Here is a 24632-nt window from a genome sequence, read left to right as displayed (position 1 = left end):
ATTCCAAGTCACCATCAGCTGTCTACAAATATATCAAGTGAGTGACAGAGGCCTTGTTTGCAAAGGACAAGATTTCCATTTCTTTCCCATGGAAAGGAACCATCAGTTTGACAAAGCACAGAATGTTTCCCAAATAGCAAGGTTCTGAAGAGTGTACAGCATCATAGATGTCATCTATGTGATCATCTTCCAGGAGGTTCCTACTCCTCTGCCATTATCACTTGGGTCTCCTCTCCTGTGCACTCTGCCTCAACCTGTACTATCTCCTCAAGTTCACTAACTGTATCTTCTGTCAGGATACTGGCAGTGCTGACTGATTGCTCTTCAAGGGCTACAGTGGCAGAAAAGCAACAATTGTTAACAAATGCTGGCTGCAAGAAACACCAGCAAATGGAGCTTGACTTGCGTGTGATGTTTCAGTCATCATATGTTCTCCTGGTGTCCTGGGCAATGTTTGTCCCTTAACATCAGCAAAATTTTGATAAGAGTAAATAGGGAAAGATTATTTTCCCTGGTCAGTGACAAGGGAAAATTGTCACTAAGAAAGTGAGGAGAGAGGTTTGGAGAAAATTCTTTATGAAGAGGGTTGCTGGAGCTTGGAATGCCTTGTCACAGGGAGTGCATGAGCCAGAGACCATTGCATCTTTTAAGGGAAAACTGGATAAGCATTTGAAGCATATGGACATACAATGCTATGGATAGACAGCTGGGCAGTTAGTTATGGATGGCCCTAGCGAAGAACCAGCATAGACATCATGGGTCGGATGGCCTCCTTCTGTGCTGTAAACTCCTATGAGTCTATCAACTATGGCATTGCAAATGGAGAATCAAAACCAACTGTAGTCTTCAGGTGACGTGGAGTTAGAGAGGAGCGAATAATGGGACCAGGGTGTGCAGATATAGTTCAGTCCCAATTTAAAGTCATACATTCTATCTTTATTTTTATATGTTACTTCGATCATTTATTGTTAAATAACAAAACTTAGAATTTGGTTGTAGAGTAGAGTTGGTTGGAGCATAGGAGTTTCTCTGCAGTACAGTCTGAGGGGCTGGGAGATGTAATTTAATGCATGTAAGTGTGAAGTGATGCACTTTGGAAGGAACAACATGGAGAGTCAGTATAATCTAAATGATACTATTTTGAGGTGGTGGGGGGGTGCAAGACCGGAGAAACCTGGGGATGCATATTCACAAATCTTTGAAGGTGGTAGGGCTAGGTGATAAGACGGTTAAGAATGTGTATGGGATACTTTGCTTTGTAAATAGGGTTATTGAATACAAAAATAAGGAAGTCATGCTAAACCTTTACAAATCACTGGTTAGTTCTCAGCTGGAGTATTGTGTACAATTCTGGGCACCACGCTTTAGGAAGGATGTCAAGGCCTTGGAGAGGGTACAGAGGAGGTTTACCAGGATGATACCAGGGATGAGGGACTTCAGTTATGTGGAGAGATGGGAGAAGCTGGTATTGTTCTCCTTAGTGCAGAGAAGGTTAAGGGGAGACCTAATTGAGGTATTCAAAATTATAAGGGGATTTGATACAGCAAGCAGGGAGAAACTGTTCCACTGGCAAGTGGGTTGGTAACCAGAGGTCACAGATTTAAAATAACTGACAAAAGAACTAGAGGGGAAATGAGGAGAAATTTTTCATACAGAGGGTTATTAAGATCTGGAATGCCTGAAAGGGTGGTGGAAACAGATTTCATATAACTTTCAAAAGGTGATTGGACATGTACTTGAGGACTAATTTGCAGGGTTATGGGGAAAAAGCTGGGGTGTGGGACTAAATTGGACAGCTCTTTCAAAGAGCCGGCACAGGCACGATGGGCCGAATGGCCTCCTTCTGCGCTGTAAGATTCTATGATTCTATGTAAAACTGAGGTGCTACAGTGCCAGTAGTGGTGAATGGTGCAAGTACAGCATCATATGTTTACACAGGTAGTTTCCATTATAAATGAGGGCATAGGAATTTATGCAGGATAAAGTTAACAAAAGCATGACAAAAATATAATAACAGGAAGTACACAAAGATGCAAGATTTTGAATGTATTATAGATTATGTCTGATTGGTGCATTTTAAATATTGAAAATTATGTGAAATAGTAAAAAAAAATATACAAAGACCATGTATTCTGCCAATAATATGACATGGCAGAATGCTTTTTGCTTAATAGCACATGTTCATGATTCTACACTGTGCTCATTATGATAGTTTATGAACTACTTTAGATGTAGGTCAATCCTGAATAAATATTATATATCATACATGACACAGGTTTGCCAGTTCCTAATTTTTAAGAAGTATCCAATGACATATAGAGTCTTAATGTACTGCATTTATCTGCTACAAATTAAAGCTCTTTGATCAGACCAGAATAGGCACTGCAATAGGGTGTATGCTGGGCTTTTCAAACTCAGTCTCCTTATCAGGGTACATGCCTGTTGATTTGTGGGAAGCTAGCTGTTTTTCGTTCCTGACAAACTCCAGTGATTAAAATGTAGTAGCCTGCTCTCCTTCCTTAGATAAACATGACAACTGAAGAGTTTCTAGTGTTGGTAGATATAGTCCATGCAGACTGCATTTTAATGAAAACAACACATTATCTTCGTTATAGACCTCACAAACCTCACCTCATTAATGCATTCTGCCTTGGCAGAGTATCAATCTATAAACTAGTATCAGTAAAAGAATGCCTGCATGTATTTTTCATTCTAAATGAGGACCATCATATTTAGTGTATTTGAAAAAACACACACGCAGTCGAATGGCACCCTGTATTAGCACCCCCATGTGACTTTCTACCTGATGGTAATTTTGATGCTGACTTACCGCCATTCAGAAAATGGCAGTCCACAATTAAGGTGCATTTACAACCATTCGCAAATTTCAGTGTGAGCTTAATATGCTAATGGACTGCATAACAGGCAAGTACGAGCCTCATTAACATGGAGTATTTATTGAAGCTATAGGGTCCACACTGAATTTGGCAATACTGGGGGTCATATTGACTTTGTGAGAAAGTGTAAATCGGGCGATAGCCAATTGAAGTCAATGGAAATAAAAATCGGGAGAGATGTAAAACGGGCTGCTGATTTGCTAAAGCCCAATGGGTGCGGCAGTGCCCACAGCACGCATCTCACTCATATGAAATCTTCCATTTTTGAATTATTTGCATCTTTCGTTATTCTTTGTTGCTGATGCCATTTAAATAGAACCATACAAAATGAGGAAGATGGAAATTCCTTCGGGTGTTCCCATCACACTATGTAATTTAGGTGAGGAACAGGAGTTCATAAGGGGACAACAAATGCAGGTGCAATATTACATGATATATTTTGTACATTTTGTCTGTCCTACATTAGGACCTGAGGTTATAGGACCCTAATTATGCATCCCTCCACATGTATCTGGGCATGTTAGAGGCGTCCTGTATTTGCTACCTTCACTTCACAAGGCAGGTTGCCAGAGTTGTGTCATCTGCTTCAGAATGACTTGATGGCAACATTTGGAACAGGGACAGTTCTAGCTGTAGAGGTGAAGCTATCATGCTACTGGATCCTTCCAAGCCAGGTCAGGAAGTTTGTACTACACACATGCATCAAGCTAATGACAAATACTATGGTTGCAAGGGACAATACCTTCATCACATTCCCCCTGGAAAGGAGACATCAGCAGGACAGGACATAGAGCTTCCACTGGGTGGCAGGGTTCCCTCAAATGCAGAGCCATATAGGCATCGGGGCTCCTCATATCAATCCTATGACCTACATGAACAGAAAAGGTTTGCACTCAATTAACATTCAGAAGTATCTGACAACAAAATATAATTATGTACGTTATGCAGGAAGCAACCATAATGTCTTCATTATGCGGCATTCCATGGGGTCCGCATTATTTTCTGGAGAAGAAACCGTGGGAGGATGGCCTTTTGGAGGGCTGGCTTCTGCACCAATGGCTGCTAACCCCCCAGAATTCCATAAGAGCAGACAAGTGCCTCGGTCTAGAAGCCTGAATATTTGCTAGTTGTTCCTTGGATGCCACCTCCACCTGCAAGAAAAGTATACCGTCCAACTTTGTCACAATGAAAAAGTATATACAAAGGGGCAATGGCTCTACTATCTATACCCTGCTCAATTGCACAATATTATCCACTTTCATTATATCGATGTGCATCTGTTGATCCCAGATTGTACATTAACCTATTTTCTCAATGGTTCATTTAATTAGTGCATACCCTCCTCCACATCATCATCAAAAGAACAAAGAGGATTATTAAGACATGAAACAGTGGTGGAAGCAGAATCCATACTAGCTTTTTAAAGAGAAGTGGATAAAAATTTGAAGAAGATTTGAATGGGTAGGGGGAAAGGGCTGAGGAATGGGACTAGGTGAATTGCTCTTTCAGAGAGGTGTGAGGGGTTGAACGGCCTCTTTCTGTGCTGAAAAAAGCTATGATTCTAAATCTGTGCTGGTCAGTACACCTTGAACGTCTCTTCCCTGGAATGCAATTGTTCAATGGCTATGGGTGATTGCAACTTACCCTCATGTGCCTTGATCCTGCCTTCTGAACTGATTATGACCTCATGGATGGATGCAGTACAGTTGGATGATGAAAGTTCCTCTGTAGAGACAGTAAGGATATGCATATGCATTGAGAATATAAAAAGATATTTATGTCCTTATATTTGCAGGTCAAAAACAGCTGTGGAATATTTACTAAAGACTTTCTGTTTTTTCCATAAACTTGAGCTCATCCAGAACTCTGCTGCCCGTATCCTAACTTGCACCAAGTCCCGTTCACCCATCACCCATGTGCTCGCTGACCTACACTGACTCCCGGTCCGGGAACGCCTCAATTTTAAAATTCTCATCCTTGTTTTCAAATCCCATCATGGCCTCGTCCTTCCCTATCTCTATAATCTCCTCCAGCCCTACAACCCTCCGAGATCTCTGTATTCCTCCAATTCTGGCCTCTTGCGCATCCTTTATTTTAATCGCTCCACCACTGGCAGCCATGCTTTCAGCTGCCATGCCCTAAGCTCTGGAATTCCCTCGCTAAACCTCTCCGCTTTTCTGCCTCCTTTAAGACGCACCTTGAAACCTACCTCTTTGACCAAGCACCTGTCCTAATATCTCCTTATGTTGCTCGGTGTTAAATTTTGTTTGATAACGCTCCTGTGAATTGCCTTGGGATATTTTATTACGTAAAAGACGCTCTACGAATGCAAGTTGTTGTTGTTGTAGTTGTAGTAGTAGTAGGGCTAATTATATGATTGGGTGTGCAGGTAGCACCAGCGCTGAGGGAGCACATAGGGATTGTTGAGTCAGGAGAACTACCACATTCACAGAACATACAAATCCTCAGCCAGGCTGCCTCTTCATTATAGAGGCCGACTGCACTTTATATACAGTACTGCCACATTAAGGCTTTGAAAACTGTTAAATGACCTGGTGGTCCTGGTCCCTGTTTTTCACCAGGAATGTCCTTAAGTCATTTAGTGGCCATTTAAGAATGGTGCTACAATGAAGGCACTTTTTGGATATTGCTATGTTATAAGGGAGTTTGATTAATAGTTTTACAATTTTCTTTGCTACATTGCTTGTTTTTTGCACTTTTTCTAGCATTTACTTTTGTTTGTGGTGTACTTTTTATTTTAATTTGGGGCCCTACATTTCCCATTTGTTGGCAGCTACAATTTTAGCTTTCCGCTGGGTTTACCTCTCCATTTCATGGTCATGGAGGAAGAGGAGGTAAGAGAAGATATGAGAGGGTAGTGTGTTTACACACAAGGTGGTCTTGCCACACCCACCCCTGTCCAACTCTCTGTATGTATAGACCAAGGTATACATATCTAGACAGCTCTAAGGATACCTGCCTTCATTGCTTACAATTCACTAAGTTATAGTCCAGCAATTTTATTTGAAATTCACAAGCTTTCGGAGGCTTCCTCCTTCCTCAGGTGAATGCTGTGGAAATGAAATCCTGGAAATGCATTTCATTTCCACAGCATTCACCTGAGGAAGGAGGAAGCCTCCGAAAGCTTGTGAATTTCAAATAAAATTGCTGGACTATAACTTGGTGTTGTAAAATTGTTTACAATTGTCAACCCCAGTCCATCACCGGCATCTCCACATCATTACAATTCACTATGAGAGGCAGTCACAGAAATGTGCCCCCTCCGGGTCCAGACCTTCAGACACATTCCAGGAGAGGAACAGCTCTGCAGTGGCTATCAATGTGACTACTGCCTTCAACTGTAGAATCAGTCTGGGTGGAATTAAGAAGCACCAAGGGGCAGAAAACACTGGTGGGAGTTGTCTATAGGCCTCTAAACAATAGTGGTAATGTAGGGGATGGCATCAAACAGGAAATTAGAGATGCATGTAACAAGGGTACTACAGTAATCATGGGTGATTTTAATCTGCATATAGACTGGCCAAACCAAATTAGCAATAATATTGTGGAGGTTGAATTCCTGGAGTGTGAACGAGATGGTTTTTTAGACCAATACGTTAAGGAGCCAACTAGGGAACAGGCTATCCTAGATTGGGTATTCTGCAACGCGAAGGGGTTAATTAATAATCTTGTTGTGAGGAGTCCTTTAGGGAAGAGTGACTATAACATGATAGAATTCTTCATTAAGGTGGAAAGTGAAGTCGTCCAATCCGAAACTAGGGTCCTAAATCTAAACAAAGGAAACTACAAAGGTATGAGGAGTGAGTTGGCTATGATAGATTGGGAAGCTTCATTAAAAGGCATGACAGTGGATAGGCAATGGCTAACATTTAAGGAATGAATGCATGAATTGCAACAGTTATACATTCCTTTCTGGCGCAAAAACACAAAAGGAAAAGTGGCCCAATCCTGACTAACAAAAGAAATTAAGGATAATATTAGATCCAAAGAGGAGTCATATAAAGTTGCCAGAAAAAGTAGCAAGCCAGAGGATTGGGAGCAGATTGGAATTCAGCAAAAAAGGACCAAGAGATTGATTAAGAGGGGAAAAATAGAGTATGAGAGTAAACTTGCAAGGAACATAAAAGTGGACCGTAGAAGCTTTTACAAAGTATGTAAAAGAAAAAGATTAGTGAAGACAAATGTAGATCCATTACAGTCAGAAATGGGAGAATTTATAATGTGGAACAAGGAAATGCCAGAGCAATTAAACAAATACTTTGGCTCTGTTTTCTGGAAGGGGACACAAATAACTTCCCAGAAAAGCTAGGCAACCAAGTGACTAGTGAGAAGGAGGAATTAAAGGAAATTAGTATTAGTAAGAATAGTGCTGGAGAAATTAATGGGACTGAAAGCCGATAAATCCCCAGGACCTGATAATCTGCATCCCAGAGTACTAAAAGAAGTAGTCATAGAAATAGTGAATGCATTGGTTGCCATCTTCCAAAATTCTATAGATTATGGAACAGTTCCTGCAGATTGGAAGGTGGCAAATGTAATCCCACTATTTAAAAAAGAAAGGAAAGAAAACAGGGAACTACAGACCAATTAGCCTAACATCAGTAGTAGGGAAAATGATAGAGTCTATTATAAAGGATATGATAACAGAACACTTAGAAAATATCAATGGGATTAGGCAAAGTCAACATGGATTTATGAAAGGGAAATCGTGTTTGACAAACCTACTGGAGTTTTTTTGAGGATGTAACTGGTAGAATAGATAAGGAGGAACCAGTGGATGTGGTGTATTTGGATTTTCGGAAGGCCCTTGATAAAGTCTCACATAAGAGGTTAGTGTGCAAAATTAAAGCACATGGGATTGGGGGTAATATACTGGCATGGATTGAAAATTGGTTAACTGACAGGAAACAGAGAGTAGGAATAAATGGGTCTTTTTTGGGGTGGCAGGCGGTGACTAGTGGGGTACCGCAGGGATCAGTTCTTGGGCCCCAGCTATTCACAATATATGTCTATGATTTGGATGAGGGAACCAAATGTAATATTTCCAAGTTTGCTGACAGCACAAAACTAGGTGCGATTGTGAGTTGTGAGGTGGATGCAAAGAGGCTTCAAGGCGATTTAGACAAGTTGAGTGAGTGGGCAAATACATGGCAGATTCAGTATAACGTGGATAAATGTGAAGTTATCCACTTCGGAAGGAAAAACAGAAAAGCAGAGTATTATTTAAATGGTGATAGATTGGGAAATGTTGATGTACAAAAGGACCTGGGTGTCCTTGTACACCAGTCACTGAAAGCAAACATGCAGGTGCAGCAAGCAGTTAGGAAGGCAAATGGTATGTTGGCCTTCATTGCAAGAGGATTTGAGGATAGGAGCAAGGATGTCTTACTGCAGTTATACAGGGCCTTGGTGAGACCACACCTGGAGTATTGTGTGCAGTTTTGGTCTCCTTACCTAAGAAAGGATATACTTGCCATAGAGGGAGTGCAGTGAAGGTTCACCAGACTGATTCCTGGAATGGCAGGACTGTCGTATGAGGAGAGATTGGGTCAACTAGGTCTGTATTCAGTCGAGTTTAGAAGAATGAGAGGGGATCCCTTTGAAACGTATAAAATTCTGACAGGGCCAGACAGACTGGATATAGGGAGGATGTTTCTTCTGGCTGGGGGGGGGGGTCCAGAACGAGGGGTCACAGTCTCAGGATACGGGGTAAGACATTTAGGACTGAGATGAGGAGAAATTTCTTCACTCAGAGGGTGGTGAACCTGTGGAAGTCTCTACCACAGAAGCCTGTGGAGGCCAAGTCACTGAATATATTTAAGATGGATCTAGATAGATTTCTAGGCACAAAAGGCATCAAGTGGTATGGGGAGAGAGCGAGAATATGGTATTGAGATAGATGATCAGCCATGATCATAACGAATGGCGGAGCAGGCTCGAAGGGTCGAATGGCCGACTCCTGCTCCTATTTTCTATGTTTCTAACATCTACAAAATGGACTTGCTTCAAAGGAACAGTGGGAAATCTATTAAATTTCACAAGCAACAGTGCAAAAAGCAGGTGAAAAATGCCTTGTTGTCAGGGCTGACTGTCTTCATTACTTTCTGCATGGCAAGCAACCAGCAACATGATAGAACACTGCAGTTTTACCATATTTCAGGTTTCTCCAAAGTATACGACATATTTGACGGTGGCCATATGGGCTCAGGATCCTGCTCGTCCTCCGCCACCACTTCCTCCTCCTAAACTATACTCTGTGACTCACTGAAGCTTATTAACTGCATAAGCCGGGATCTGTTTTTATGCTGGTGTTTGCAAACAGCAATGAGAGGGATACAGGTGCTGTATTCTTCAGCGCCACCTGTAGTGGCTACAAAAGGGCTAAGGGCTACAAAAACAGAAGAGGTACCGATGGCTGCAAGAAATACCTCCTAACAGTACTTACTTTGCAATATACCGTTTGTAACGTTTATATAGTAGTAACGGTGAAGAGAAACAAGACATAAAAACAGAATGGTACCAGTCCTGAGCTCAGGGGCGGCCTGTGGCTTTACCGTCCCATTCTGCATCCAAGCTCTTTAATGTAAGGATGCATTGTGGGAGCTCTTTGAGGTTTGAGCTAGTTTTAATGGACTGGAGAATACTGATCCCAATATTTAAGAAAGAAATTGGATCCTGGGAATTATTGGCCCCATGGCTTGACATCAATTGTAAGATGTTGAAAGGCTTTATAAAAGATGTGATTTATGACCATTTGGATGGGTTAGAAATTATTAAAAGAATCTCAGCATGGTTTTAGGAAGTGGGATTGAGATCTTTGAGGAGGTGACCAAATTAGTGGACGATTGGTAGTCCAGTAGATACTGTATATCTTGATTTCTAGAAAGTTGTCAATAAAGTACCACAATGATGGTCATTGGATAAAATTTCATCATGTGGAATTGGTGATCAGATATTTTGCTGGGTAGGAAATTGATTGCAATCTCCTAGGCGGAGGGTTGTCATCAATGGGAGTAGATTTACATGGAGCCAGTCATAAGTGAAGTCACGAAGGGTTCTGTATTAGAATTGCTGTTTGTCATTTTCCTAAATGAGGACATTAACGGAAGCATTCACAGTTTTGCAAATGATACATAAATGTGCACAGGAGTTGGGAATTTAGATAATATAAGAAATAGGAGCCAGAGTAGGCCAGGCTGCCCCTTAAGCCTGCTCCGCCATTCAATAAGATCAAGGCTGTAAGTAAGAGCTGAATAATCTCACATCTTGGTCTGATATTAAAGACTTCTCCTATCATATCTATCTGGCTCACTTACTCCAACCATAACAGAAGTGGATTAATGGTAATGTGAAATTTATCTGCATTACAATCAGTCATTTTTTACCAGATAAAATATATAAATAGGTCACAGGCCAATTTAAATAAGTCATGGGAAATGGACCCACGTGTGACGGATTCTCTTCATTCACTGCGGACCACGTATGCGATGTGGTCCTTCTGACACTGCAACAGGATCATGTAACCAACACCTACGTGTATTAGAAACCTTATTGACATATACTACCTTGTTTCTCAAGATAAACATCATGAACTGTGCTTTCGAAGTACATGTATATACTGGGGATTGTGTAGTAGCTTTTATGTGGTTACCAAGGATGAATTTTTTTCCTGTGGGTGCTAACTTGAGTAGTTTCACTGTCATTTCCTCCACCCACACAAGAACCTTTGTCAGTGAGTTTGAGCTTTTGAACCTTTCAACATTGACATCAACATTTTTTGATAACGCTCCTGTGAACATGGTGTGGTAAGTTTTAATGACTGGACATTTTTTTAAAAATTAAACATTAAAATTTTTAACTTTTTCTTTCCGTCTCTTTTATCTCTGTCTTTTAATTCAATATTTCTTACCCTCTCTTTATTTCACTTTCTGTAACTGATTTTACATTGAATTTACTATTCTAACTTACACTTCCTGGTTCTATGCCTGCGCTGTTTATTAACATGCTTCAATCTGATTGGTTAAAGGGATAGACTGCTCCTTGCCCAGTTCACACAGCTCACAGATGCCTGGGAAAGGGCACGGTGCTCGATTAAGGACTGATAAGGGGAACTTGCAGTGCAAAAGACCATGAAAAGTCTATGGGCAAGTCCAAGTCTAACAAACAGTGGGTGCCGTTTGTTCGCTGCTCAGAGCAAAATCCGGCCCATTAAATCCTAGACTCATGTATCTACTGGCAAGAAGGTGGTGGGTAGCCTTTTCCTGGATCTTTGCTAATTTCCTCATTGGTTACTAGGAGGTGTGAAATGCCACCCCAGCTATACTATCCTTTCTGATTTTCTCAACCACTAGCAGGAAATTAGACAGCATCCACTCGACATTCACCAGCTTGACACGAGTCAGATCAGGAGCTCAGCATAGTGGTGGGATTGAAGAGACCTTCTCCCAGTGTATGACACTGAACTTTAATGGTTCAATGCTCATTTGAAAATCCTATCCTTGGAAATACAACAATGATGGTGGCCCTGATCAAGAGAACAGATACTTTCTGATAGTTTTTTTTTTTAATTGTGTATATTTGTAAAACTATACTAGACATTGGATTATATTTTTCAGATAAATAGTTTTGAGGCCATGGTAGGGCATTAATGCCCCCTGCAGAAAAAGAATATCAAGAAGATTTGATTATGGTAAAAAAAATTGAATAAATCACATCAACAGAAATATGTTGTAATTATTCAAATTTTTTTTAAAACAATGATCAAATAGAAAAAGGGGCACTCTTTGTTTTGGTACCTCAATGGTTTTACAGTTGCATTACCAGAAAGCCCAAGTTTGAGTACCGTTGTAGACGGTCTCTGATAGATCACCACCACGGAGCTGTAAAATCAACAACAAACCTGTCTGTTTAAATGCACTCCGCTGTCACCAAGCAGAGTATGAGCATGTTGGAATGTAACATGTTGGATGTTGGAACTGTACCAGCTGATGTTATGTTCATAACTCAAGGGCAAGCATGGCTGCTTTCAGGGAAAAAAAGTTTGGGTGACTCTCTCAGGTCCAGCAGTTGGAATCACAGACAGATATGTGGGGGAATTTTGAGCCAAAATGATCAGTTGTTCCGTTGGTAAGAATGGAACAGAGTTGAGTGAAGAAAAACATATTGCTGACAGTTGTGATTGCTGCTGACATCCCATTATTCACCAAAATTCTTGCAAATAATTGAGAATGTCGATAATGGGAGTGTGCAAAATTGAGGTTATGCTGTATTAATTGTAAGCAGTGTATATATTCCAATACCTTTTAGCCCATCTTGCTGTTCACACAGAGGCTCCTGCTGATTTTGGTTTTCCTAAATTGTGTAAAAATAAAAGGCTAGTAAATATGATGAGCAAATAATTTTTCATCTTTTGCAAGTAAAAGAATTTTTTAAAAATAAGCAGAAAAAATTACTTTTTAATTATCATGTTTAAGATTACTTCTATTGTCTCCAGGTCAGATCGTCAAAAAAGATGTGGAATACTTATCATGTAGCCTATTTTCATTTTAATGAATTCAATTGCTTATTATGGGCAAATAATACAAAGAAAAAACAAGTTTTAAAAATCCATGAGGTATAAAATTGTATTTTTTAAAAAAAAGATATCAATTGCTTTGGACTCTAAGGGTATCAAGGGACATGGGGATTGGGCAGGAAAGTGGATTTGAGGTCGAAGATCAGCCATGATCTGATTGAATGGTGGAGCAGGCTCGAGTGGCCATACGGCCTACTCCTGCTCCTATTTCTTATGTTCTAATTGTACTTAAAAATCTAAAGTTTAATTCTTAATTGTACTACACATCAATTTTTACAGCACATATTTATGATGCATCACACTGCATATGCTGAGTTTAAATGTCAATGTAATGCTCACAGTTGGGCTCAATTTTGAAACAAAAGTGCGGGTGCATTGGGAGCAAAGAAAATCGCGTTTTCAAGAAGCGCAATTAAAGCCGGTGGGATAATATTTAAAGCAGCGATTTAAGTATTTAAATAGTTAAAAAATCCAAAAATGCAATTAGCTATGAAGGCAAGTGATTTCAATGCTGTCTCAACGTGTTTCCTGTGCTGTGTGAAACACGCCATGGGAAATGAGTTGTGTTTCAGGCGGACGCCATTGGGACATTTAAATCACTGTTTGACAGATGGGGATAAAAGGTGAGTTATTGCAGCAGGGCACTCAGTTCTCTCAGACAAACTATTGAGTTTACACTCAGAATTATTCTGTTTACACATATTTACCAGCTTTTCAGACCCGCTCAAACTGATGGGTGGCACGATGGCTGCATTCACCAGTGCATCCCGAGGACAAGGAACCTCACCATTCTTGCCAGGCACGGCATGCGCTTCTGCCACTTGTAGCTCCACAACACAGTGCTGCGCCACAGGTACCTGCACAAGAGCACAGAGGGGAACAACAGAAGGAGCGACATCGCAGGAGGTACTACCCTCGTCAGAGGTGTCTACAACCAAGGCTCAGCTTCCTGGACCTCTCTGAGGAGCAGTGCATACAGAGGCTGAGAGTGAGTCGCCAAGTGGTTGCAGACATCTGCAGCCTCCTTCATGCCGAGCTGCTTCCAGCTGGGCCTGGTGGCATCTCATTACCTGTCGCATTTAAAGTGACCACTGCCCTCAACTTCTTCATCTCCGGATCATTCCAGGGTGCCACCGATGACATCGCCGGGGTCTCTCAGTCGTCTGCCCACAAGTGCATAAGGCAGGTCATCGACTGTTTGTTTCACAGGACCTCGCAATATGTCAACTTCCCCACGGACAACCTCAGCCAGACGGTAAGGGCCGTGGGATTCCACTCTGTGGCTGGCTTCCCATGTGTACAGGGTGCAATTGATTGCACGCATATAGCAATCTGAGCACTTCCACACGAGCCAGGACTATTCATCAACAGTAGGGTATATCATTCCATCATCGCTCAGCTCGTTTGTGATCACCGTAAAGGATTTCTTCACGTGTACGAGATTCCCTGGCAGTTGCCACGATTCCTTCATTCTGAGGGAATCCAACATCCCGGGCCTCTTCCATGCACTGAACAGCCTTAAGGGCTGGCTCCTCGGGAACAAGGGATACCTCCTGCACACATGGCTGATGACACCTCTGAGGAGCCCCATCAGCGAGCAACAGCGTCGATACAACAACAGCTACATCGCCACCGGGTCTATGATTGAACATGCGATAGGACTGTTGAAGATTCGATTTTGGTGCCTCGATCATTCTGGAGGAGCGCGTCAATATGCACCAGCGAGAGTGGGTCCCATTATAGTATTGTGTTGCGTCCTGCACAACATGGCGCAACAGAGAGGTCCCATGCCCTCATCCAGCATCCACATCTGCAATCAACACTGATGAGGGGCAGGAGGAAGAGGAGGAGGAGGACGAACCCATGGGAAGAGCAGCGGCTCACCTGGCTGCTCGTGAGGCCAGAGAGTCACTCAGACGTGAACAGTTCTCATAAAATCAGAAAGTGAGAAGAGTCCAGTCCTCACACCACCTCACCACCTGGAAAGAGCAGGGCCAACACCAGCAGCGCCCCCCTCCCACCTCGCTCCTTGCACAAAACAGTCCTGCAACTACACATACACCCACTGTAAAGTCACCCACAGGGTGGCATCAAGTGTCGCCGTTCACGGTGAACCTCATGAAAGGGCGCTATCGCAAAAGCCAGTCAAAAATGGGCAAGACGTGGCAGTAGTGGTGAGAATGATAACATTTAAAGTGACTTTAACATAAAACAAATACAAATGAAAAACATTTTTTTTCATTCGTTCATGAGATGTGGGCGTCGCTGGCGAGGCCAGCATTTATTGCCCATCCCTAATTGCCCTTGAGAAGGTGGTGGTGAGCCGCCTTCTTGAACCGCTGCAGTCCGTGTGGTGACGGTTCTCCCACAGTGCTGTTAGGAAGGGAGTTCCAGGATTTTGACCCAGTGATGATGACAGTCTGTCTACAGCCTTGTGCATACCCTTTGTGATCACAAATCCTTAGCATTTCTCTTCCTACTGCTTCTAAGTGGTGCATCCCCTGTGGTTGTAGCGGAGGTAGTGGCAGGTTGCTCATGTCCATGGCCGGCCTGATTAGATGTTTTTGGCCTATGCCCTCTGGATTTTGGAGCCCATGAGGGCCCCTCCAAAGACTGTTTCACCTGTACCTGTGAAGGAGCAGACTCGGCCACCTGGAGGGGAGGCAGCATTGCGGGTACTGGTTGAGAGGGAGGCGAACGGGTGAGACGTGGGAGCATTTTGAGTGGCATCGCTACTTCCATGTCCCCTTTCGCTATCATTCATCTCCTGGATCAGGCCCACATCACTCCTACCACCCTGCTGGAGAACAGTTTGGAGGACATGTATGATGCCTTGGAAGCCCAGTTGTAAAGTTTCTGTCTGCCTGTTTAAGGTGGCAGAATGTTGTTCACAGTGAGTCCGAATGACCGTTGTCAGGGCTTGAATGGACTCATTTGTGAGCCGGGCTTGAAGCTCAACGGAGGCTAGCCTTCTTTCCATCGCAGACATTCCCGCAATTACATGCGACACCATCTCAGACATTCCCGCAGTTACCTGCGACACTATCTCAGACATTCCCGCAGTTACCTGCGACACTATCTCAGACAGTTCCTCACATCCCTGTGATACTATCTCAGAGATTCCCTCCCGTACCTGTGCCACCATTCCACTAATGCAGGAGTTGGACTCCTCCATCCTCTGCGATATTGTGGAGAGTGTGCGTGGCACCTGTTCCAGTACCTCGCAAATGTGCTGCTGTCCCTCGATCATTCTCCTTTTAAAGGATGGCCCCCGGGGTTCAGCATCTGCACCCAACTGAGCAGAGCCTGGAAAGGAGTGCGCCCACTGATGCGGACTCTCCTCAGCTGTCCCTGCCACCAGTGCCTCCTCGTGCTCACTTGTGTGGTGACTCACCAGATGACAATGCAAATAACTGACTACTAGGACCCACTGAGGTGTGAGTATCTGTGCTGGTGGATGGCTCGCTAAGATGTGATGGTGCCCCCTCAGAGGCCGGGACCTCCTCTGAGTCGTCGCCCTCTCCTCTCACTGTGGTCGTTGATGGCCCTGCAAGAGGTGCGTCATGTTGCGATGAGCATACTGAGGTGTTCAACCGTTTGTGGGGTGCCAGCCTCAGTGTCCCCAATGGACTGGCACTCGAGGGTGCGGCTTATCTCCAAGGCCTCCTCCTCCACCTCTGTGAGGACCACTATTTGTTGTGGCCCCCCTCCAGTCCTCGCCCTCTTGCGTGCATCTTGCACTCTCTTCTCCTAGAGGGGGAGAAAGTACAGACATGTGAGTGAGTGATGGTGAAGTGGTCAGCTGATGAATGCATTGCTTTGGGTGAGGTTGACCGTGAAAGAGGTGTATCAGAGGGTGAGTATGAGACGGAGACATCGCATTAGATCAGGATTGGAGTGAGTGGTAGTGGTAGGGTGATTAATGGGGAGGTGAGGAAGTGCTCAGGAAGTGAAGGTAAGTTGAGGATGAGCCTTAAGTGGGTGTGAGGAGTGATGTGATGGAGTGATCTTGGCAGGGCAGAATTTGAGGTTGGGGGGGGGGGGGGGGTGGTGGAAAGAGGGTTTTGCGGGGGTGATGTACACCACAGAATGCAGGAGAATCAGTAAGTGTACTCACTTTTGCTGACCTAGTTAGGTCATTGAAACACTTCCTGCACTGGACCCAGGTGCGAGATATGTTGCTCCTGCTCGTGACCTCCTCTGCCACCTTGAGCCAGACCTTCTTGGTGGCAGGGCACTTCCTCCTGTTGGCCGGGTAAAATAGTTCCATCCTCCTCCTCACCCCAGCTAGTAGCACCTCAAGTGAGGCATCGCTGAATCTTATTGGATCATCTTGGTCTTTGCTTCACCAAAATCCATTGGAACAATGGCCCTTTAAATCCAGATGCTGCAGCTGACAGCCTGTCATACAGGTGTGCAGACCGCCCGCTATGCAGCTTTCGGACAGCAAAGCCGGAAACAAGATTAATGGCCATCAATTAAGTCGCGATCGTGTGGGAAACGGTAAGTTTTTATTATTCGCGTTTGCCACGTGCCCATTGACCCCCACCCCGCAGCCATCCTGCTGTCCTTTTAAAAATGAGCCCATAGTATTTGTGTTTTATTACAAAACAGTAGTGAAAGCATGAAAAATTTTTCTGTGGAGTATAGCACAGCAGCTGCTCCACCCAGTGGTGTAACGGAGAACAGAATAATGGAATGGTGCAGAACTAACAAATTAAAAAGTAGTAATCCTGAAATTCCTCTGGAGGGCTTTTGGAGTTGAAACTGGATCTGAGATAGGGCAGAACTTCCATCATTCCCATGAGTGCATTCCTGACCCTCTCCCAAATAGAGTCATGGCATTAGCATATTTTGGGAGGGTGCTCATGTCATTTTCAGTGCAACTCAGGCACGTATTGTTCACACAAGCTCTGTTTTTTTAAATTTAAAAAAGGTGTATAATATTTGCTTCTCAAAATAAGAAGCTACCTATTTTCCGAGAGAGGAAACAGCTTACTGAACACCCAGCACGTTTGGTATCCCAACAAAGAAATCTGGTTGGGCACATATGCGAGTTAGACTTGACAAGTCATAATTCCATTGATATCTGGCCATCTAGTAGGAAGATCTGGCCTTGTGGTGCGTTTAATTGCCAGGAGGATGAAAAAGTTGCCTTGCAGTAGGTAAGCCAAAGTATTGGTGGTTATTATTAATATTCCTTACCATACTGCAGATGAAACTTCTCTTAAATCCTTTAATCTATTCCTAGGAGTATGAATATTTTGACTTGTTCAAATCGATAGATCAGAGGCTCAAAATTCTGAAAGCTCTAAAGCTGAATCTAAAACTGAAGTTTGATTTTAACTCTCGGGACCCACCCAACAATATACACGATTGGTACAGATCTAACTAGGGGAAGTCAGAAATCTAAGCAAAAGCGTAACTTGTTTTGTTGGAGTAGGGAGTCAGATTGTATCCAGGCAGGAACACAAATGGGGTTGTGCTGACCCAGTATGAGTGTATACCTGCAGCTATAATGCAGGGAGCGGGATGCACCAAATTTTGTGATATAAAGTCCACCCACTAATTTGATCAGTCTACAGCCACAAGAAAAGTTTGACCAGAGAATTTGGTTGGCAGCATAATTGGCTGGAGAATGCAAAATTCAGCAAGCCAGCAGCTTTTAAACAGCTGCAGAACAACACAAAAGGTAAAATTGTGGTGGTGACAGAAAAATAGGCAAAATTGTTCACAATGGTACAGCAGAGACCTGTAAACAACACTGCACCCTTGGATGCTCAAAAGTTGAAGGTCCCATTGCAGAAGGTAAACCAAAGGAGGATGGTCCTATTTGGGGCTGAGGGTCACCCTGCAGTGGAAGCACAGATGCTAGCTGCATTGATGGAAGTTGTTGACTGAATCAATGCAGTCACCCAACTCCGTTGTGTTTAGCTACAAATGAGGGAGAAATGCTGGCATCAGAGCAAGGTGAAGGTAATGAGCTCCTTACCTTTGCACATTTTTTATTAAGTGTATCACAAACCTAAGCTGTAAACCCCCACAACATCTGGTAGGTATAATTTCAAACAATGTGCACAATCATTGTTCTTTTAGACTTTCATTGTGCCTAAGTTGCATGGTACACTTTTCTTGAAGGCGGAGTGATAGCCAAGGAACAGCAAGAAGGTGCTGAAGCAACCAAGCCAATGTGCCTCTCTGTTTTTAAGGGGTTTACTCAGTTGGGTCAGCAGTCATGAATGCAGAGGAAAGCCGTTCTGAGCAATCCCCTCAGTGCTGTTTCTCCTTCAAATAATGTCAGCACTATGAACTACTGTACAATGAAAGCATCATGGCTGCTCCCTGGATAACAACCACTGACGTGTGTGATGATGTTTCTGTGGTTAGATATCACTTGAACATTAATTCAATGCAAACTTTTCTCTTCATAAAGACCAGGGGGTTGATTTGAAGAGCTCTGATGCCCACATGGATACAATGTGTGGCTCTGCATTCAAGGGAATTTTACCATCCTGTGAAAGCTATGCACCATGTCCCACTGATGCTTCCTTTGTACAGGAAAAATAATCAAGGCGGACACCTTACAAACATATTGGTTGTTGCTTCCCTGATACATATGTGCAGTGCAGGCAGCCTCATGTGGCAGATGTCTTCTGTGGTGGTTTGAAAGGTTGCAGTAGCATGAAAGCTTCATGCTGTGGTAAGCTACCCTTGCACAGAAAGTAATTCTTGATGTAGATGTGTGTGCAGATTACTGGCACTACACCATGGCAGCCTATTGATGGAGCAAAGACAGGACTCCTCTGACATGTTCAAGTGCAGATCCTGGGGCAGTCACACGTGTAGCCAAAAGATCTCAAAGGTCATTGTACCTGCACTTGTTGGTCCCTTGTACACTCCTCTTCGAGATCTCAATTACACAGCACTATTAGAATCCCCTCCAAAACAAAATCCGTACCTCTTTTTTAAAGGTACAACATCAAAACTGCCAGTAACCAAGAATAATGAAGTAAAGTACTGGCAGGGAAAAAAAAAGTAAGAGTACAAAAATGGAGGTTGACCCAACAAAACCAACCAATGATTGGAACCAAATGCAGCAAAGGAAAATGCAAAAAAGAATTTCTAAAACCTACTTTCTGCCTTTAAGACGACAGTTTCTACAGGTGGGAGTCGTTTATAAACTCCCTGCCAGTAGTTATAGTGTTGGACAGAGTATAAATCAGGAAATTAGAGGAGTATGTAACAAGGGTAATGCAACAATCATGGGGGACTTCAATCTTCATATAGGCTGGGCAAACCAAATTGGCAAAAGTAGTTTAGAGGACGAGTTCATGGAATGCATCAGAGACAGTTTTCTAGAATTTATCAAGGAACCAACTAGGGAACAGGCTATTTTAGATCGAGTACTGTATAATGAGACAGGGTTAATTAGTAATCTTATAGTTAAGGATCCTCTGGGAGGAGTGATCATAATATGGTACAATTTCACATTGAGTTTGAGAGTGATGTAGTTAAGTTCGAAACCAGGGTCTTAAATTTAAACAAAGCCAATTACGTAGATATGAGGGGCGGGTTGGCTATGGTAGATTTGGAAATTAGATTAAAAGATGTGATGGTAGATAAACAATGGCAAACATTTAAAGAAATAATTCATAATTCTCAACGAATATACATTCGCTTAAGGAATAAAAACTCCACGGGAAAAGTGATCCAACCGAGGCTAACTACAGAAGTTAGGGATAGTATTAGATTAAAAGGGGCTTACAATGTTGCCAAAAAGAATAGTAAGCCTGAGGATTGGGAGGGTTTTAGAAACCAGCAAAGGATGACCAAGAAATTGATAGAGGAAGAAAACTGAATATGAGAATGAACTAGCAAGAAATATAAAAACAGATTGTAAGAGCTTCTACAAGTATGTAAAGAGGAATAGATTAGCGAAAGTAAACGTGGGTCCCTTAGAGGCTGAGACAGGAGAAATTATAATAAGGAAATGGTAGAGACGTTAAACAAATATTTTGTATCTGTCTTCACAGTAAAAGACTCAAAATAACATATCGGAAATAATGGGGAATCAAGGGTCTAATGAGAGTAAGGAACTTAAAGTAATTAAGATTAGTAAAGAAAAAGTACTGGAGAAATTAGTGGGACTAAAAGCCGACAAATCCCCTGGACCTGATGGCCTACACATCCTAGGGTTTTAAAAGAGGTTGCTGCAGAGATAGTGGATGCATTGGTTGTGATCTTCCAAAATTCCCCAGATTCTAGAACGGTCCCCGTGGATTGGAAGGTAGCAAACATAACTCCGCTATTCAAGAAAGAAGGGAAGAGAGAAAACAGGGAACTATAGGCCAGTTAGCCTGACAGCAGTAGTTGGGAAAATGCTAAAATCTATTATTAAGGATGTGGTAACAGGACATTTAGAAAATCATAATATGATTAGGCAGAGTTAATACGGTTTTATGAAAGGGAAATCGTGTTTGACAAATCTATTAGAGTTTTTTTTGAGGGTGTAACCAGAGGATATAATATATTTGGATTTTCTAAAGGCATTCGATAAGGTGCCACATAAGAGGTTGTTACACAAGATTAGGGCTCAAGGGATTAGGGGTAATATATTAACATGGATCGAGGATTGGTTAACGGACAGAAAATAGAGAGTAGGAATAAACGGGTCATTTTCGGGTTGGCAGGTTGTAACTAGTGGGGTGCTGCAAGGATCGGTGCTTGGGCCTCAGTTATTTACAATCTATATCAATGACTTAGAGGAAAGGATCAAATGTAATGTATCCAAGTTTGTTGACAATACAAAGCTAGGTGAGAAAGTAAGCTGTGAGGAGAACGCAAAGAAGCTGCAAAGGGATATAGACAGATTAAGTGAGTGGGCGAAAAAGTGGCAGATGGAGTATAATGTTGGGAAATGTGAAATTATTCGCTTTGGTAGGAAGAATAGAAAAGCAAATAAGAAATCTTGGTAGTAGGAAGGATTTGAGTGTCCTTGTACATGAAACACTGAAAGTTAACATGCAGGTACAGCAAGCAATTAGGAAGACAAATAGTATGTTAGCTTTATTGCAAGGGGTTAGACTCTAAGAGTAACAAAGTCTTGCTGCAATTACATAGGGCTCTGGTGAGACCACACAATGAATACTCTGTACAGGTTTGGTCTCCTTACCTAAGGAAGGATATACTTGCCTTAGAGGTGGTGCAACGAAGGTTCACTAGATTAACTGATGAAGTGAGAGGGTTGTCCTATGAGGAGAGATTGTGTAGATTGGGCCTATATTCTCTGGAGTTTAGAAGAATGAGAGGTGATCTCATTGAAACATATAAGATTCTTAGGGAGCTTGACAGGATAAATGCCGAGAGGATGTTTCCCCTGGCTGGAGAGTCTAGAACGAGGGGTCATAGTCTCAAGATAAGGGGTTGGCCATTTAGGACCGAGTTGAGGAACGATTTCTTCACTCAGAGTGTTGTGAATCTTTGGAATTCTCTACTGGAGAGGGCTGTGGATGTTCAGTCATTGAGTATTTTAAAGACTGAGATTGATAGATTTTTGGACATGAAGGGAATCAAGAGATATGGGGATAGGGCGGGAAAATGGAGTTGAGGTCGAAGATCAGCCATGATCTTGTGGAAAGTCGGAGCAGGCTCGAGGGGCCACATGGCCTACTCCTGCTCCTATTTTTTAAATGATCTTATGTTATAATAGCTTTAAATCTCCTGAAATGTGAAATTTCCGTGGGAGAGGCATGTGCTATGGGTGCAGCCTCACTGATGTTGTAAAATTGTTTGCCCTGAAATTTATACTGGTATTCAATTACTTTAAAAGAGGCTGCAGATGCTGGTTTTTACCTAAATTTGCCCATTGGAAAATCAGGCATGCAGGGGTAGACACTCAATTTTCCAACAAGCACCCACAGCATGCTCCTCAGATAATGAAGCAGTCCATGCCCACATGCAGCAAGAACTGGACAACATCCAGGCTTGTGCCCCTAAGTGGCAAGTAACATTTGCGCCTGTCCAGTGCCTGGCAATGACCATCTCCAACAAGAGTAAAACCACCTCCCCTTGACATTCAACGACACTTCCAACGCTGAATCCCCCACCATCAATATCCTGGGGGTTACCATTGACCAGAAACTTAACTGGACCAGCCACATAAGTACTGTGGCAACAAGAGCAGGTCAGAGGCTGGGTATTCTGTGGCGAGTGACTCACCTCCTCACTCCCCAAAGTCTTTCCACCATCTACAAGGAACAAGTCAGGAGGGTGATAGAATACTCTCCACTTGCCTGGATGAGTGCAGCTCCAACAACACTCAAGAAGCTCAACACCATCCAGGACAAAGTAGCCCGCTTGATTGGCACCCCATCCACCCTAAACATTCACTCCCTTCACCACTGGCGCACTGTGGCTGCAGTGTGTACCATCTACAGGATTCACTGCAGCAATTCGCCAAGGCTTCTTCGACAGCATCTCCCAAACCCACAACCTCTACCACCTAGAAGGACAAGGGCAGCAGGCACATGGGAACACCACCACCTGCACGTTGCCCTCCAAGTCACGCACCATCTTGACCTGGAAATATATCGCCGTTCCTTCATCGTCGCTGGGTCAAAATCCTGGAACTCCCTACCTAACAGCACTTTGGGAGAACCTTCACCACACGGACTGCAATGGTTCAAGAAGGCGGCTCACCCCCACCTTCTCAAGGGCAATTAGGGATGGGCAATAAATGCTGACCTTGCCAGCGACGCCCACATCCCATGAATGAATTTTTAAAAAAATGCTCGGCCCTGCAACGTTTGCCCTAGCAAGTAGTTATTACACCCAAGTATGATCAATTCCTTTAAATAGAATACGGTGATATAAGGCCTGGTTTTCCTGGAGGATATGCACCCAACTGCACAGTCATATTTTTTGTATCATTTACATAAGCAAAACGCCTTGCCATTGGCTAAGTCCACTCTCTAGGGGAAGCCGTAGTACCTTAAAGGCCAGCTGCAGTTTAAAGGTCAGTTTATTTATGACTGGCTTCTGACATTTTGTACTGGCTGCATTGTATCCAAATTTGTTTCTGTTTGCTTGCATTTGTTCTCATTAGTTTTTGTGCCTGGCTGCATTTGGTTACTTTGTTTTTTGTGCTTATCTGTATTTGGCAGGGTGCCTTCCTTTAAGCATCAAACTGAGGCACGATATGAATGCAAGTTATTTCTTTCCTGTTGAACCCGGGGAATGGATATCATTGTTGCCGCTTCAGACCAAGGCCTCAGTCATTTGTTGAATACTGACGTTACAAATGCCACCAGTGGCCTCATGAAAAGGCAAAAAAAATTAGGATAGTGGTTACTATGACTACCACTGACAGCACCCTGTCTGCCCTGGAGTATGTCCTCCTGTAACAGGTCGCAAAACTCTCAGACTGCTTCCATGGGTAATTCTAGGCCACTAATCGCACTGCTCTTCTGTAATATTGAGAAAGTTCCTGTGGGACCAATAGATTTGTCCATGAGAGTAATGGCAGGTAGGTTCCCACATCCTTCCATTATACTTCATCTTCTTGGTACCTAAAATCGCTTCCTGTTCACCTTTCTTTTCCTCCAAACAGGCTGGGTTCATTATGCTAAACCACATGGAACTCCCATTGTGCTAAAAAGCAAGGGTGAACTACAAATACTCAAGTGCTCCCAAAATTTGGACATGCCTTGCTCTACTAGTGCAACAACGAACCGGGTAAATGTCAGAAAATCCTTGGTCCGAAATTGAAATTACATGCATTCCGCAACTTGAGGTCTAGCCCTTTAAAAACGGATTGTTCCATGATCCAGCACCCAGTTTACATGGGCGCTGCATACCAGCAAAAACTAAAGAAAACTGGTGGCAGGTCACTGTAACATCATTTGTCCCTTACTTTAATTTGCACAGCTAACTTCTTTGAAATGCCTCTTTGAGACCCAAGCAAGTGCGTACTGGAGGTCCGTGGGCAGTGTGGCTGGGGTGGAGAACCAGAGTAACCAGTCTCTGCCCATTCTTTCTTTCTTTGTGCCTAAAAAAAGGCACACTTGGGGTACACTGCAGAGGAAAATCAGCCCTACACTGTTAGAATAATTAAAATGTGATGTTCACGTTCTGTCTTACTC

The 24632-nt window shown here is 43.0% G+C and overlaps 1 protein-coding gene across 1 annotated transcript in view; it reads right to left on the bottom strand.

The window, feature by feature from the left end:
- Positions 1 to 200: 200 nt before the first annotated feature.
- The window catches only part of LOC137320634 (early endosome antigen 1-like), a 73025-nt gene continuing 48593 nt past the window's right edge, over positions 201 to 24632 (bottom strand). The window contains exons 10-14 of the mRNA XM_067982314.1: positions 13200 to 13349; positions 12218 to 12269; positions 4542 to 4622; positions 3640 to 3765; positions 201 to 331 (exon numbers count right to left, since the gene is read on the bottom strand). Of these exons, the coding sequence (XP_067838415.1) occupies positions 201 to 331; positions 3640 to 3765; positions 4542 to 4622; positions 12218 to 12269; positions 13200 to 13349 (540 nt within the window). The remainder of the gene's footprint in view (positions 332 to 3639; positions 3766 to 4541; positions 4623 to 12217; positions 12270 to 13199; positions 13350 to 24632) is intronic.

This window comes from Heptranchias perlo, chromosome 4, assembly GCF_035084215.1.
Source record: "Heptranchias perlo isolate sHepPer1 chromosome 4, sHepPer1.hap1, whole genome shotgun sequence".
In the NCBI taxonomy this organism is placed as follows: Eukaryota; Metazoa; Chordata; class Chondrichthyes; order Hexanchiformes; family Hexanchidae; genus Heptranchias; species Heptranchias perlo.
Note: the sequence above shows the minus strand (reverse complement) of the source record. Positions and strands in the feature narration are given on the sequence as shown.